General features: G+C 41.9%; 1 protein-coding gene across 5 annotated transcripts in view; it reads left to right on the plus strand.

Annotated features, from left to right (window-relative positions):
• LOC115157277 (probable E3 ubiquitin-protein ligase HECTD2) overlaps positions 1-14,439 on the plus strand; it is a 30,765-nt gene extending 16,326 nt beyond the window's left edge. For 4 of the 5 annotated variants that reach the window (XM_029705398.1, XM_029705411.1, XM_029705419.1 and 1 more), the window contains exons 15-21: positions 87-245; positions 5,926-6,000; positions 6,126-6,213; positions 6,357-6,463; positions 12,377-12,492; positions 12,702-12,845; positions 13,015-14,439. In XM_029705398.1, coding sequence (XP_029561258.1) covers positions 87-245; positions 5,926-6,000; positions 6,126-6,213; positions 6,357-6,463; positions 12,377-12,492; positions 12,702-12,845; positions 13,015-13,135 — 810 coding nt within the window. In that variant the 3' untranslated portion in view covers positions 13,136-14,439. The remainder of the gene's footprint in view (positions 1-86; positions 246-5,925; positions 6,001-6,125; positions 6,214-6,356; positions 6,464-12,376; positions 12,493-12,701; positions 12,846-13,014) is intronic. The other variant, XR_003868410.1, reaches the window with a different exon arrangement.
• The last annotated feature ends 436 nt before the right edge of the window (positions 14,440-14,875 follow it).

Below are 14,875 nucleotides of genomic sequence, written 5' to 3' on the forward strand. Positions count from 1 at the left end.
GGAAGGTAATTGCTTTCTATTGCAAAGGATCTGTGATTACCGCCTTACAATAGACTTTGATACAACCTCAACTTGATATGTGTCAGCTCATGGGACTGGCCGTCTACAACAGCATCACCCTGGACATCAGCTTCCCCCCCTGTGTCTACAAGAAGCTGCTGACTCCGCCCGTGGTGCCGTGTGACCTCGATCCCCCCGTTGGCATGGCGACCCTCACACTGGACGACCTGCAGCAGGTCATGCCTGTATGTACACAACACAAGCTGTGACTTTCACTGGCATTCTTTCCCCTTACACTGCACTCTTCTCATAACGATCACAAGTACAAGAATAATGATTGCAGTGGTCAAAGAAACATTTCTATACTTGCAAAGTACTCCTCTTTTTAAGGATAATTATTTCTATAATCAAATGAATGGACGTGATGCTTATGAGAGGACCATTTTAGAATAAGATTTTCTCTGAATGGTAAAGTGTTGATTTGTACAGTATATGAATATGGATGTACAGCTGAAGTCGGAAGTTTACATACACTTAGGTTGGAGTCATTAAAACTTGTTTTTCAACCACTCCACAAATTTCTTGTTAACAAACTATAGTTTTGGCAAGTCGGTTAGAACATCTACTTCGTGCATGACACAAGTCATTTTCCAACAATTGTTTATAGACAGATTATTTCACTTATAATTCACTGTATCACAATTCCAGTGGGTCAGAAGTTTACATACACTAAGTTGAATTTCGCTCAGGAAGGAAACACGTTATGTCTCCTAGAGATGAACGTACTTGGTGCGAAAAGTGCAAATCAATCCCAGAACAACAGAAAAGGACCTTGTGAAGATGCTGGTGGAAACAGGTACAAAAGTATCTATATCCACAGTAAAACGAGACCTATATCGACATAACCTGAAAGGCCGCTCAGTAAGTAAGAAGCCACTGCTCCAAAACCGCCATAAAAAAAAGCCAGACTACGGTTTGCAACTGCACATGGGGACAAAGATTGTACTTTTTGGAGAAATGTCCTCCGGTCTGATGAAACAAAAATAGAACTGTTTGGCCATAATGACCATCGTTATGTTTGGAGGAAAAAGGGGGAGGCTTGCAAGCGAAGAACACCATCCCAACCGTGAGGCACGGGGTTGGCAGCACCATGTTGTGGGGGTGCTTTGCTGCAGGAGGGACTGGTGCACTTCACAAAATAGATGGCATCGTGAGGAAGGAAAATGATGTGGATATATTGAAGCAACATCTCAAGAAATCAGTCAGGAAGTTAAAGCTTGGTCGCAAATGGGTCTTCCAAATGGACAATGACCCCAAGCATACTTCCAAAGTTGTGGCAAAATGGCTTAAGGACAGCAAAGTCAATGTATTGGAGTGGCCATCACAAAGCCCTGACCTAAATCCTATAGATAATTTGTGGGCAGAACTGAAAAAGCGTGTGCGAGCAAGGAGGCCTACAAACCTGACTCAGTTACACCAGCTCTGTCAGGAGGAATGGGCCAAAATTCACCCAACTTATTGTGGGAAGCTTGTGGAAGGCTACCCGAAACGTTTGACCCAAGTTAAATAATTTAAATGCAATGCTACCAAATACTAATTGAGTGTATGTAGACTTCTGACCCACTGGGAATGTGATGAAATAAATAAAATCTGAAATAAATCATTCTCTCTACTATTATTCTGACATTTCACATTCTTAAAATAAGTGGTGATCCTAACTGACCTAAGACAGGGAATCTTTACTGGAATTAAATGTCAGGAATTGAGAAAAGCTGACTTTAAATGTATTTTGATATGGTGTATGTAAACTTCAGACTTTAACTGTAAGTATGGTTGCTAGACTAAGAAGTTATATAGAGCGGGCTAAAATTAACTCCAATATGCCCCTGTTCCTACTTATAGCTGAACAATATGTGAAGGAATAAAGGCATCATAACGTCAGTAATGTGCTTGTAGTTTAGTGAGTCATATATTGTGCTATTTGTTGACGCGTGGTGTCGAAGTGTTTTTGCCGTGCGCCACAGGAGTGTGAGATAATCAACCAGGTTCACACTCCATACGGTCCCAGTCTCACCCTGCCACCAGTCTCATAACAGTGTGGCTGCTGCCAAGGTGAGATGGGAGTGATTTGGCTAGGTCTCAGTGGTGCCAGGCTGGACTCCCACCATCACCTCAGACACACCAGTGATAGATTCCTACCCACAGATGTCACACCTAGCAGTCTAACACTGCTGATGAAGCTCTCCTGGTGATGGCAGCGTTTTTTATTGATCGGGGGTTGAATGATGCCAGCTGTAGTTAGGGAGGAGGATTAGGGAGAAGAGATACACTTCACGTGGCATGACATGTTCTGCAATTGCCATCAATGTTATGCTTTGTTGACATAATATTTCCTTATATAATCATGTAGTTTCACTTAATATGTCGATTTTTGAGTTGGTAGTGAAAGTGATTGAAGTATTGACATTTTCCAATATCCACCAGCAGAGGGCTCTCAAACCTAACTTTTGCACATCGCCACTTGCAATCTCCACAAACTCAAAACAAACTAAATCTATGTTAATCATATACTGTTATCTTGTATGCACACAATACATTACTGTCACTAAGACTAGTATTAAACTGCGTTTGGTGTAATTGTGTAGCTTTCTATTCAGTATGCATCTCATCTCATTGGGCTCCCGAGTGGCGCAGCTGTCTAAATGACTGCATCTCAGCTTTAGAGGTGTCACTACAGACCCTGGTTCGATTCCAGGCTGTATCACAACCGGCCTTGTCTTAGCTTACATAATGGCCTCTGTTGAATACTTTTTACTAAATTGGAGGAGGACAGGGAAAAAGCTACCGCAAGTTCTTTAAAAAGACTGCCCAGCACTGACGTCAAACACGTCATTGTTCTTCGAATGATTGCTTTTGCATTGTAAAATGTATTTTGTGTGACTATGTTCTAAGGTATGGAATGGAATAGCATAATCACAGTGATGTCATTGTATTTGGTACAAATCATTCCCTATGTTCTAGACCTCAGCTGAATCTGGTAATGAATGGTGTGGCTGTTGAACAAGTTGAGGAGACTAAATTACTTGGTGTTACCTTAGATTGTAAACTGTCATTGTCAAAATATTTTGATCACTGTTTGTAAAGATGTTGAGAGGTCTGTCTGTGATAAAGAGACACCACACTCCACAAAGCAAGTCCTGCAGGCTCTAATTGTATCTTATCTTGATATTGTCCAGTCATATGGGGCGGCAGGTAGCCTAGTGGTTAGAGCATTGGGCCAGTAACCGAAAGTGTTGCTGGATTGAATCCCCGAGCCCACAAGGGAAAAATATGTCGTTCTGCCTTGTTTACCCACTGTTCCTAGGCTGTCATTGTAAATAAGAATTTGTTCTTAACTGACTTGCCTAGTTAAATAAAAAAGATATGATCAAGTGCTGCAAAGAAGGACCTACAGTAGTTAAGCTGCAGCTTGCCCAGAACAGAGTGGCATGTCTTACTCTTCATTGTAATCAGAGGGAAAATATTAATACTAGGCATGCCAGTGTCTCTTGGCTAAGAGTTGAGGAAAGACTCACTGCATTGGTCTTTATTTTTATAAAAAACATTCATGTGTTCGAAATTCCAAATTGTTTGCATAGTCAACTTAAACACAGCACTGACACACACACTTACCCCACCAGACATGGGGTCTTTTCACATTCCCCAAAAGTCCAGAACAAATTCAAGGAAATGTACAGTATTATACAGAGCCATGGAACTCCCATCTCATATTTCACAAGTGAACAGCAAACTTGGTTTCAAAAAACAATTAAAGCAACACCTCACGCACGGCACAACGCCTACTTTTTGTGTGCATATACTGACGTGTAAACTACATGACCAAAAGTATGTGGGCACGTGCTTGTCGAACATCTCATTCCAAAATCGTGGGCATTAATATGGAGTTGGTCCTCCTTTTTCTGCTATAACAGCAACCACTCTTCTGGGAAGGCTTTCCAATAGATGTTGGAACATTGCTACAGGGACTTGCTTCCATTCAGCGACAAGAGTATTACTGAGGTCGGGCACTGATGTTGGGCAATTAGGCCTGGCTCGCAGTCTGCATTCCAATTCATCCCAAAGGTGTTGAATGGAGTTGAGGTCAGGACGCTGTGCAGGCCAGTCCAGTTCTTCCACACCGATCCCGACAAACCATTTCTATATTGACCTCGCTTTGTGCATGGGGGCATTGTCATGCTAAAACAGGAAAGGGCCTTCCCCAAACTGTTGCCACAAAGTTGGAAGCACAGAATCGTCTACAATGTCATTGTATGCTGTAGTGTTAAGATTTCCCTTCACTGGAACTAAGGGGCCTAGCCCGAACCATGAAAAACAGCCTCAGACCATTATTCCTCCTCCACCAAACTTTATAGTTGGCACTATGCATTCGGACAAGTATCGTTCTCCTGGCATTCGCCAAACCCAGATTCGTCCGTCGGACTGCTAGATGGTGATGCGTGATTCATCACTCCAGAGAACTTGTTTCCACTGCTCCAGAGTCCAATGGCTGCGAGCTTTACGCCGACGCTTGGCACTGTGCATGGTGATTTTAGGTTTTTGTGAAAGGTGGCATCCTATGACGGTGCCACGTTGAAAGTCACTGAGCTCTTCAGTCAGGCCATTCTACTGACAATGTTTGTCTATGGAGATTGCATGCCTGTGTGCAAAGAATGTATAAACCTGTCTCCAACGGGTGTGGCTGAAATAACCGAATCCACTCATTTGAAGGGGTGTCCACATACTTTTATATATATAATGTATGTGTAATTGCTAGATGTCTTGTCGTTAAGAGTCAGACCCCAGTAAGACTACCTGTCGCCATTGGCGTTGGCTAATTTAGATTTGTATTTGTGTTTTTTATGGATCCCCATTAGCTGTACTCTCATGTACTCTTCCTGGGGTCCAGCAAAATTAAGGTAGTTATACAATTTTAAAACCATTACAATACATTCACAACAGATTTCACAACACATTAAGTGTGTGCCCTCAGGCCACTACTCTACTACCACATATCTACAATACAAATTCCATGTGTTATCGTGTGTCTGTGCCTGTGTTTGTGTCTCTTCACAGTCCCCGCTGTTCCATAAGGTATATTTTTTATCTGCTTTTCAAATCTGATTCTACTGCTTGCTATGTTACTTGATGTGGAATAGAGTTCCATGTAGTCATGGCTCTATATAGTACTGTGCGGCTCCCATGGTCTGTTCTGGACTTGTGAAGAGACCTCTGGTGGCATGTCTTGTGGGGTATGCATGGGTGTCTGAGCTGTGTGCTAGTAGTTTAAACAGACACCTCGGTGCATTCAACATGTCAAAACTTCTTACAAAAACATGTAGTGATGAGGTCGATCACTCCTCTACTTTGAGCCATGAGAGATTGACATGCAAATGATTAATATTAGCACTATGTGTACATTTAAGAGCCAACTGTGCTGCCTTGTTCTGGACCAGTTGTCATTTTCCCAAGTTCCTCTTTGTGGCTCTAATGTGGATCCCAATAAAATCAACAACAACAAATCATGTACCATGCATACACCATATAATGGTTATTTTGTTTCCTCAATATGTGTTCTAGATTGTGTAGTGGCAAAGGCTTTACATGGTGCTCTTGTTGTTTGTTCTTACAATGTCACGCAAAAGTGAAGTCAGTCATTAGAAGTATCAATAATGAAATGAAGTCAGATTTTCCTCCATAAAACATTCTATGAACATAGTGTTCTGTGCTGTATGAGGCAGAAGTTTCCACCGTGGCACTTTCAAATGGCAAGATGTTTCTTTTTTCCTCTTTACAGATTTAGAAGAAGAAGAAGTTATATATGCTTCATAAAGATTGGTTGCAATCTATATAAAAAGCAATGCTTATAGATTTGATCTTGTGTTTCAGGATCTTTCTCATGGGCTGGCAGAACTTCTCAGCTATGAAGGCAACGTGGAGGAGGACTTCTGTACTACTTTTCAGGTGGGGAAAACACAAATTCTTATACACAATAACACTTATGAAACATAATATATTTGACATCACCATAATACATACTGTTACAGCACAAGGGAAGCGCTCCACTAATGTGATGAATGTAATTTTAGGTGTCGCAGGAAGAACTAGGTGTGATCAAGTCCTACAATCTGAAACCGGGAGGAGATAAGATTCCTGTCACCAACCAGAACAGGAAGGGTAAGTGAGGAGTAGACAGATGCCAGAGAAAAGACCACTGTCCTGCAGTAGCTTGGGATATCTAACAGTACACCGCCTTTTAGACTATGTGGCAATTGTTTGTTCTCTCATAGTTGATTGTTTGATTATTCTTGTCTTTGCAGAGTATGTCCAGCTGTACGTAGATTTCCTGCTGAATAAGTCCATTTACAGGCAGTTTACTACCTTCTACTATGGCTTCCACAGTGTGTGCGCCTCCGACGCTTTGATGGTAAGAATGTCAAGACTTTTGGGCTTCCCGAGTGGCACAGTGGTCTAAGGCACTGCATCCAAGTGCTAGAGGTGTCACTACAGGGTTCGAACCCAGGCTGTGTTGCAGCCAGCTGCGACCGAGAGACCCATGAGGTGGCGCACAGTTGGCCCAGCGTCGTCCGTGGTAGGGGAGGGTTTGGCCGGCCAGGATGTCCTTGTCCCATTGTGCTATAACAACTCCTGTGGCGGGCCGGGTGCATGCACGCTGACACGGTTTCCAGTTGTACAGTGTTTCCTCCGACACATTGGTGCAGCTGGCTTCTGGGTTTAGTGAGCAGTGTGGCTTGGCAGGGTCATGTTTCAGAGGATGCATGGCTCTTGACCTTCGCCTCTCCCAAGTACTTATGGGAGTTGCAGCGATGGGACAAGACTGTAACTACCAATTGGATATCACAAAATAGGGGTAGAAAATGTTTTTACAAAAAGAGAATGTCAAGATTTTTAATGTCAAAATGAATTAATAAATGAATCCTAATTGGTGTGACAAACTGTGTGGAACCAAGAACCATAAAAAAGTGTTCTAGATAGCCCCAAAAATATCACGTTTGAGGTAAGACCCAGATGCAGACAACGTCGAATTAACAACAGTTTATTAATCCAACAGGGGCAGGCAAAAGACAGGTCAAGGGCGGGCAGGGGTCAGTAATCCAGATAGGTAGGGCAAAGGTACAGGACGGCGGTCAGGGTAGGCAGAGGTCAGTAATTCAGATAAGTGGGGCAAAGGTACAGGACGGCAAGCAGGGTCAGGGCAGGCAGAAAAGGTCAAAACCGGGAAAACTAGAAAACAGGAACAATCGAGCGACAGGAACAGAGGGAAAACCGCTGGTAGGCTTGACGAAACAAAACGAACTAGCAACAGACAACCAGAGAACACAGGTATAAATACACAGGGGATAATGGAGAAGATGGGCAACACCTGTAGGGGGGTGGAGACAATCACAAAGACAGGTGAAACAAATCAGGGTGTGACAAAAGAGGGTTATAACCATAGCGGAACACTTTTTTGGTGCTATATATAACTTTTTTAATGGTTCTTTATAGAACCTTAGGAAAGAGTTATTTATAACAGCTTACAGGTTCCATTTAGAACCTTATGAGTATGGTTCTTTATAGAACCTTCAAAAAAGGGTTCTGCTAGGGTTAAAAGCCAAAGAACCCCTATCTGGTACTATTTAGAACCATTATTTTTTAGTGTGTATCACTGAAAGTGAAAGGACATAATTTGTTGTGCTGCATTTCAGTGCCAGCTGGTCCTGTGTGAAGTGTCAATAGTGTTCAACTCATGTAGAAAGTTCCTGATTAGGCAGCATAGGGAGAAACGTGAGGTCTATTTTGCATTTGCATTTTACAGAGAGGCAATGAGGAGTTGGGGCTAGGCTGTGTGTACATGAGGGTGTGTGAGTGAGTGTACTGTTCCTCGCTGCCTGCTAAATGTGTTCACAGAGCTCCCCTCCCCCTCTCTTGACATAGGCCTCCTAACAGGGATTTTTGTGTGCTCTGTCTCCACCCTGTAACCAGGGCTCTTTGGGCCATAAGGGGGAGGCTCGTATGAGTGGCCTATAGAAAGTGTACGTGGGAACCACAATAAATGACGAGAGTGACGTCCTTCCATGAATATAAATCAGACAGACCACAAAGCTTCTGTATTCATGCAGAACCAGGCCAGCTTTATGGTTAGATTTGCATGGTTTGACATGCGAGATCTGGCTCTCTCTGGTCGTTATCAATTGCTTTCCCATTAGTTAATTAACTGTTTCCTTGCTGACCTGCTGACAGAAACCGGGACCACGGGTCCCCAACAAAAAATACGATTTTGTTGTAATGTTTGAGTCACTCAGATAACATATGAACACATTAAGAAATGGCAAAATGTGTAGAATAGCAGGAAATAAGCTTTAAAACTACAACATTTTCTCTCTAACAACAAGAACAGTGTAATCAGTGTGTGTCTTGGACAGTGCTTGTGTTGGGGTTGGAGTTTGTTACTACACTGATAAATGACAATATCAACCTTTTCCACCTAGGACATTTGTGTGACTGGACCTTTTCAAATAGTATTTGAGTACCCCTGGACTACACCAAGTAATCAATCAATTAGAATCAATTAAAATTGACATGATTAAAACAAACTGGAGTACTGCAATTAACTGTATGTAGTGAACTTTCAGATGAGCTGACAGCGATGGAAATTTCCCTCATTGTTTTGTTGCGGTCATTGGTATCTGTCTGGGCAAGGACTCTGCTGTACTTGCAAAAACAAATATTTGACTGTTCAATTATCTGTTTGCTGAACGTGTCACTGAATGCCAGAGTTGGTATTTATGCCACAGCTGAACCGACCACAAACCACAGTTAAACATTCATTCAATTATTTTCCCGGTGCAGCAATTTTAGCATGCATGCTGAGTCTATCCATTTTGGATAATGTAGATTGAAAAGAAACACAAAAATAGGAATCTAATATGCATTGTTGGGTTCTAAATTAACCGAGTAAAAAACTCACGGACGCTTAGTAAAGCTCAAACCAAGTTTATTCACCCGCTGGGTCATACATCTGCATAAGACCAAAAACATATTCACACGAGTATTGGTATTTAACCCTTTCTCCTATGCTGAGTCTCCTACACATCTGAACAGCCAATACATCTCTATTGCTAATAGAACCTTAGTGATATATTGTCTTCCTTACTTCATCTGACCTGACCTCGGTCCCAAATTCCTCTCTCCTCCCCATAGGATCCCTGATGTCCAACAATAACATATTCTGACAGAATGTAAAAGGTCTAAATTTCCCTCTCTCCCTCAGTGACATGAATAAGGATACTTCATATTTTCAATTTAGAACTAAGAACCCATCAGAATGTAACAGGAATATAATTTTCAACAGAATACAATGCCGTGCAATATCAGAATCAGTAATACTACCGGTATGTCATTTGTCGCAATGACTAAACTTGACAGGGTCTCAAATGACAAATGTCCCTGAGCTTTTTGTTTTTGCACTGAGACTAAAACAAAAATCCCTCTTTCAATCTTGGTAGGACTTGCTACTTAATATGGTCTTGTTGCACCAGCACCAACATAGAACTTGCCAGTAGTTAGATATATGCAGTACTGCTTCTATTTTTAGTTCTGTTAGTACAATCTATTAGTTCTCTCAGGAGATTTTTCCTCTTAGCTTTCCAAGGCAGTGCATGCTCATATGAACAGGCTCATATTGTACATGTATTTTCATGCTGGTCAGTGAAAGTGGGACGGAAACATGTACTGTACATGTAGGAAAAGTCAGCTTTAGCCCCCACATGGCCCCACGCCAGTGAATGCAATCGGCTTTCAAACCAGCTCCTTGATACAGTTACGCAATGGTTGTCTACGCTTGCATTAATTATGCAATACTGCTGTGACAGCAATAACTCACTGGCTGTCTAGTGGGGTGAGGGGAGAGAGGAAAGATGGGGAAGAGAGTGAAAGGGGGTGTGGCAGACCACAGTTTGGTCTGTCCCAAATTCTTCAGTAACTCTATACCTCGGCTGGATCTTGCCATTGGCTTGGCTTGCTCTAGCTAGTCATCGGGTTGCATTTCTGTTTGTACTTCATGAACAAGGTGAAACTGTGCTGCTGTGAGGCAGTCTTGCAGAGCGTGCACTGCCTGACACTGCTGTCTGGGTGTGTTTGGATAAAGTGGAGTCATGATGTGATAACCCAGCTACCACACAACTTTCTGAGAACCATATGTTTCTTTACGCTTGGTGAGAGCGTGGTTGTCCTATGGTTATTTGGCATATAACCTTGCCACAATGTTCTGGGAATGATGCAGGATACCCAGCTAGCACATAACGTTCTGAGAACCATGTTTCTTCGGTGGGAATTTTAGTGCTACGTTTTCTACAGGTTTCCTCATGGTTCTATTTAAAGTCATGTTCTCAGAACGTTCAGAGAACATTGAAACAATATTTTTCTGTCGGAATTTCAGTACTTCAGCATAACGTTTTCTGCAGGTTCTATTTTAATTAATGTTCTCTGAACATTAAGAAAACTTTCCATACTCTCGCTATCCTCTATCTTTTAGTATTTATTCGGATTCGAGGCAGCGGCTACTGTTCCTGAGATTCAAACAGGAAACAACACAACAAGTAAAGTACATAATATACATAAATATACATAGCACTACATTTACATTACAATTTAGACTTTCAGCAGAATTTCCCATCCAAAGCGACCCTCAGCTAATGCATTCATCTTAAGATAGCCTGGCGAGACAACCACATATCACTATCGTATCCCAACCACGTATCACATACATAATACAATGCATAATACAATACATAATACAATACAAAATGCACAAAAATGGTCTGTGTCTCATCACAGTCCTCGTCGTGTTGTAAGGTGTTCTTTTATCTGTTTTTTTAATCTGTTTTTATTGCTAGTTTGAGTTACCTGGGGTGGCAGAGAGTTTCATTTAGCCATGGCTCTATTTAATACTGTGTTCTTCCCAGCCTCTATTCTGGACCTGGGGACTGGACTCTGGTTGCATGTCTCGTGTGGTACTGATGAATATCTGAAATGTGTGCCAACTGCTTGAACAGACAGTTCGGTACCTTCTACACATCAACACTTCGCACAAAGACCAATAGTGATACAGTCAATCTCTCGTCAACTTGGAGCCAGGAGAGATTGACGTGCATGTCATTGATATTTGCCCTCTGTGTACATCTAAGTGAAATACGTGCTGCTCTGTTTTGGACCAACTGCAATTTGCCTATGTGCTTCTTTGCCGCACCTGACCACACAACTGGACAGTGGTCCAGGTGCCACAAAACTAGGGCCTGTAGGACCTGTCTGGTTGACTGAGTTATCAAGAAAGTAGAGCAATGTTAAGTGTGTTCAGGTGTGTTGGCCACGCCTGATCTTGATCTTAATTAGGGATTGTTTCCTTTAAAATGGGGTCTGTTTGAATAGACTAAAATTAATAGCTTTGTATGAGTAAAAGAAAACATGGCATTCTCGCAACATCCTGGTGGTGCAGTGGACTATTCCATAATAAGTAAACAGAAGGTCATAGGTTCAAATCTCACAGATACCATGCCACAATAAAAAGGTGTATGTGTTTGCATGATTAATGCTAATTAATTTCCATGTGTCCTATCTGTGCTTAGAGTTCAAAACAGTTAATGCTAGCTAGCAGTGTTATTGAAACATGTTCTCAGAATGTTATTTCTTTACTTAAATAAATCCTCCCAGGAAAACATCCAGGGAACCATAGTAAAAGTTCTCAGAACCTCAGCTTTACCGGTCAGGACACTTATGGCTTCGTTCCCAGAACCAAAGGAAAACCAAAAACGTACATTCCCACAACATCCAAGGAACCAAATGTGCTAGCTGGGAAGAGTGCATGGGACTGAAAAGTGGTCAAGGACAGAGTAATACAGAGAAAATATTCAACTATGTCTATTAGGGTTTGCAAAATGAGGCAAAATGTATCAAGTTTGCAACTTGATAATGCTTGCATAATGTGTCTGATTAATACTTTAGACAGTGTGTGACACAACAGTCCATGCATGACACTACCATAGTCATACACTGCTCTGTTTAAGTGCAAATTTTAGTGCAATATTGGGTCAATGAACAGGGATTCATGATTCAGACCAACATGGTAGTAACTCCTTGCCTTGTGTCATGCAGTAGGCAGGTTTTAATGGACAAACTCCCATGGTACAACACTGGTTGTCTTGTGAAATCCTGTAGTTTCACTGGAATCCCATTGTGTTCTGTAGTTTCATATCCTGCAGTTTTAGGACATTTGTCAGACTCAGGGACATTTGTCAGACTATTGCGATAGTGACTCTGTGTCTTGTCCCTCTCGTTGTAGTTACTGAGGCCCGAGGAGGTGGAGATCCTGGTGTGTGGCAGTCCCAACCTGGACATGAGCTCTCTGCAGAAGGCAGCCCAGTACGAGGGCTACAGCAAGACTGACCCCACCATCAGGTACTGTAAACCCATCATCAAATCAGTCATTGTGTAAAAAGGCCTGATGTCTCATAGATATTAAAGCCACAATCCTGAGTTTCTAAATGACCATTGAACAGCAGGAAATATCCCAGATGGTGCATTTAATTAAAGTAGGTCATAATGATTGTGCCTAACCCTAACCTTAAAGTAAATCATCTAATGTGTTGCTCCGTCTACGTGGTCAGGGCGTTCTGGGACGTGGTGCTGGGCTTCCCTCTGAAGTTCCAGAAGAGGCTGCTCCACTTCTCAACAGGAAGTGACCGCGTCCCCGTGGGAGGAATGGCCGACCTCAACTTCAAGATCTCCAAGATTGATGCCTCCACCGACTGGTGAGATACTGCAGATGTCCTCACTGTGTTCTTTCTTTTTCATTGTAAACATGTTGGAAAGTACTAAAAGCCGACCTCCTTTATTCAGTTGCTATAGTCGCATTTGATTTATACAGAACAGCAACTGTGAACAAACGTGAATTTATCGTTGACCTTTTCTTCCTTCCAGGTTGCCTATATCTCACACATGTTTCAACCAGATCTGCCTGCCACCATACAAAAACAAAAAAGAACTGAAGCAGAAGTTAACTATTGCCATTTCAAATGCGGAGGGATTTGGACTGGAGTGAACTCAGATAACGACAATGGTTAAACTGCCATTTATCTTTGGTTCGTGGTCAGTAGGGTGTGTATATTTGAACATGTTCAGACATGCTACCAGTAATCTCTCAGCCTCAGTATTTCTTAACAATATACTTAACAAATCTGTTTCTGTAGAATATTGAGTGAAAAGTTACATTACAAGTATAGCCTTCAAAGCTCTCCCGTTTGTGCTATAAATACCTTTGCCTTTTGGATATCAAAATGGACATGGAAAATGTTCTGCCCAGTCCATTAACAATGGAGTTGTTTATTAAAGTAAGAGGTTGAATGTAGGTCAGAGCAGGGCTGGGTTGGTCTGTGATAAAATAGTTAGACAAACAGTCTGCCAGTACTGTGGTGTCAGCTCTTAAAGTGACAGAGCCCATCTCTCCTCCTGAACAGAGTTCCTGTACCACCTCTCTTTGACAAAGGCCTTTTCAGGCCTAAGATTTAAATCATTCCGAGTCTGATGGTAAATTATGAACACAGATATTATCTTGTTGGTATTTATACTAATATATTTTGTTTTCAGAGGTCTCAGAAGTTTTGGAACATTTGGAAGACGTTTCTGTTATGTTGTTCGTGAGCAGAGTTTTTAGACGACCCTTTCTGGATGTTTTCATGTAGAGCATGAAAGGGAATCAAGCTTCGGTAAGGTTTATCATGTTGGGGTGGCAGGTAGCCTAGTGGTTAGAGTGTTGGTCCAGTAACCGAAAGGTTGCTAGATTGAATCCCTGACCTGACAAGGTAACAATCTGTCATTCTGCCCATGAACAAGGCAGTTAACCCACTGTTCCTAGGCCGTCATTGTAAATAAGAATTTGTTCTTAACTGACTTGTCTAGTTAAATAAATAATACATAAATAAATACAGTAATTGTGCTGGTATATGGCTTTTATTGATGTGGGGACTTACTGTGTACCTTGTTTGCTTACTCCCACATTGTCGGTGATGCCTCTCGGTACAGATTACATCTCTTGGTACAATGGGCATATTGTATGGAGAGGTATGAAATAGTTACAAAACACCAATGAGATCACAATTGATATCAAGGCAAGTATGAGTTTGGTGGACCTCACACACCTGCAGGTTAAAACGATGAGACGGATTCATGAAATGTACAGTATCGGGAACTATGTCATGTGATTTAATGCTGTTGTATAGGGATATTTTTTGTAAAGTGCTGACACTTGTGTGGTAGTTAGCTCGCTCAGGATGTCCACATTTCATGGACTGTATGATTCTTCTAAAATGATCTTGATAATAAAAATAAGGTCTTTGTTGAAACAGATCCGTTGTATGTGTCGCTCCTGTTGCATGTGGTGTCCAATTAACCAAAGGTTACCAGGCTTAGACGATCTTGCCTTACATTGAGTCCTCCCTCATCACTCTGTCTCCTCAGGTAATGGACACTTACACTAAAGAACGACTGCCTGTGCTTCTCTTACAGGAGCAATCGGTTGTTTTGATTTATGAGCCCAGGTCAACTGTTTATAGTTCGCCCCAACAGTGAGGAAGTGAAGTTGCAATGCATACCACCAACTGATGTAATGGAAGTTATTTAAAGTATACTGCATAGATAACTATTTACATCTCATCATTGAATGTATATGTTGGACATGGGGATTTAGTCACAGTTAAGTTCAGTAGAGGCTGCTGAGGGGAGGATGGCTCACAATAATGGCTGGAATGGAGCGCATGGAATGGCATCAAACACATGGAAACCA

This window comes from Salmo trutta, chromosome 2 (genome assembly GCF_901001165.1).
Source record: "Salmo trutta chromosome 2, fSalTru1.1, whole genome shotgun sequence".
NCBI lineage: Eukaryota > Metazoa > Chordata > Actinopteri > Salmoniformes > Salmonidae > Salmo > Salmo trutta.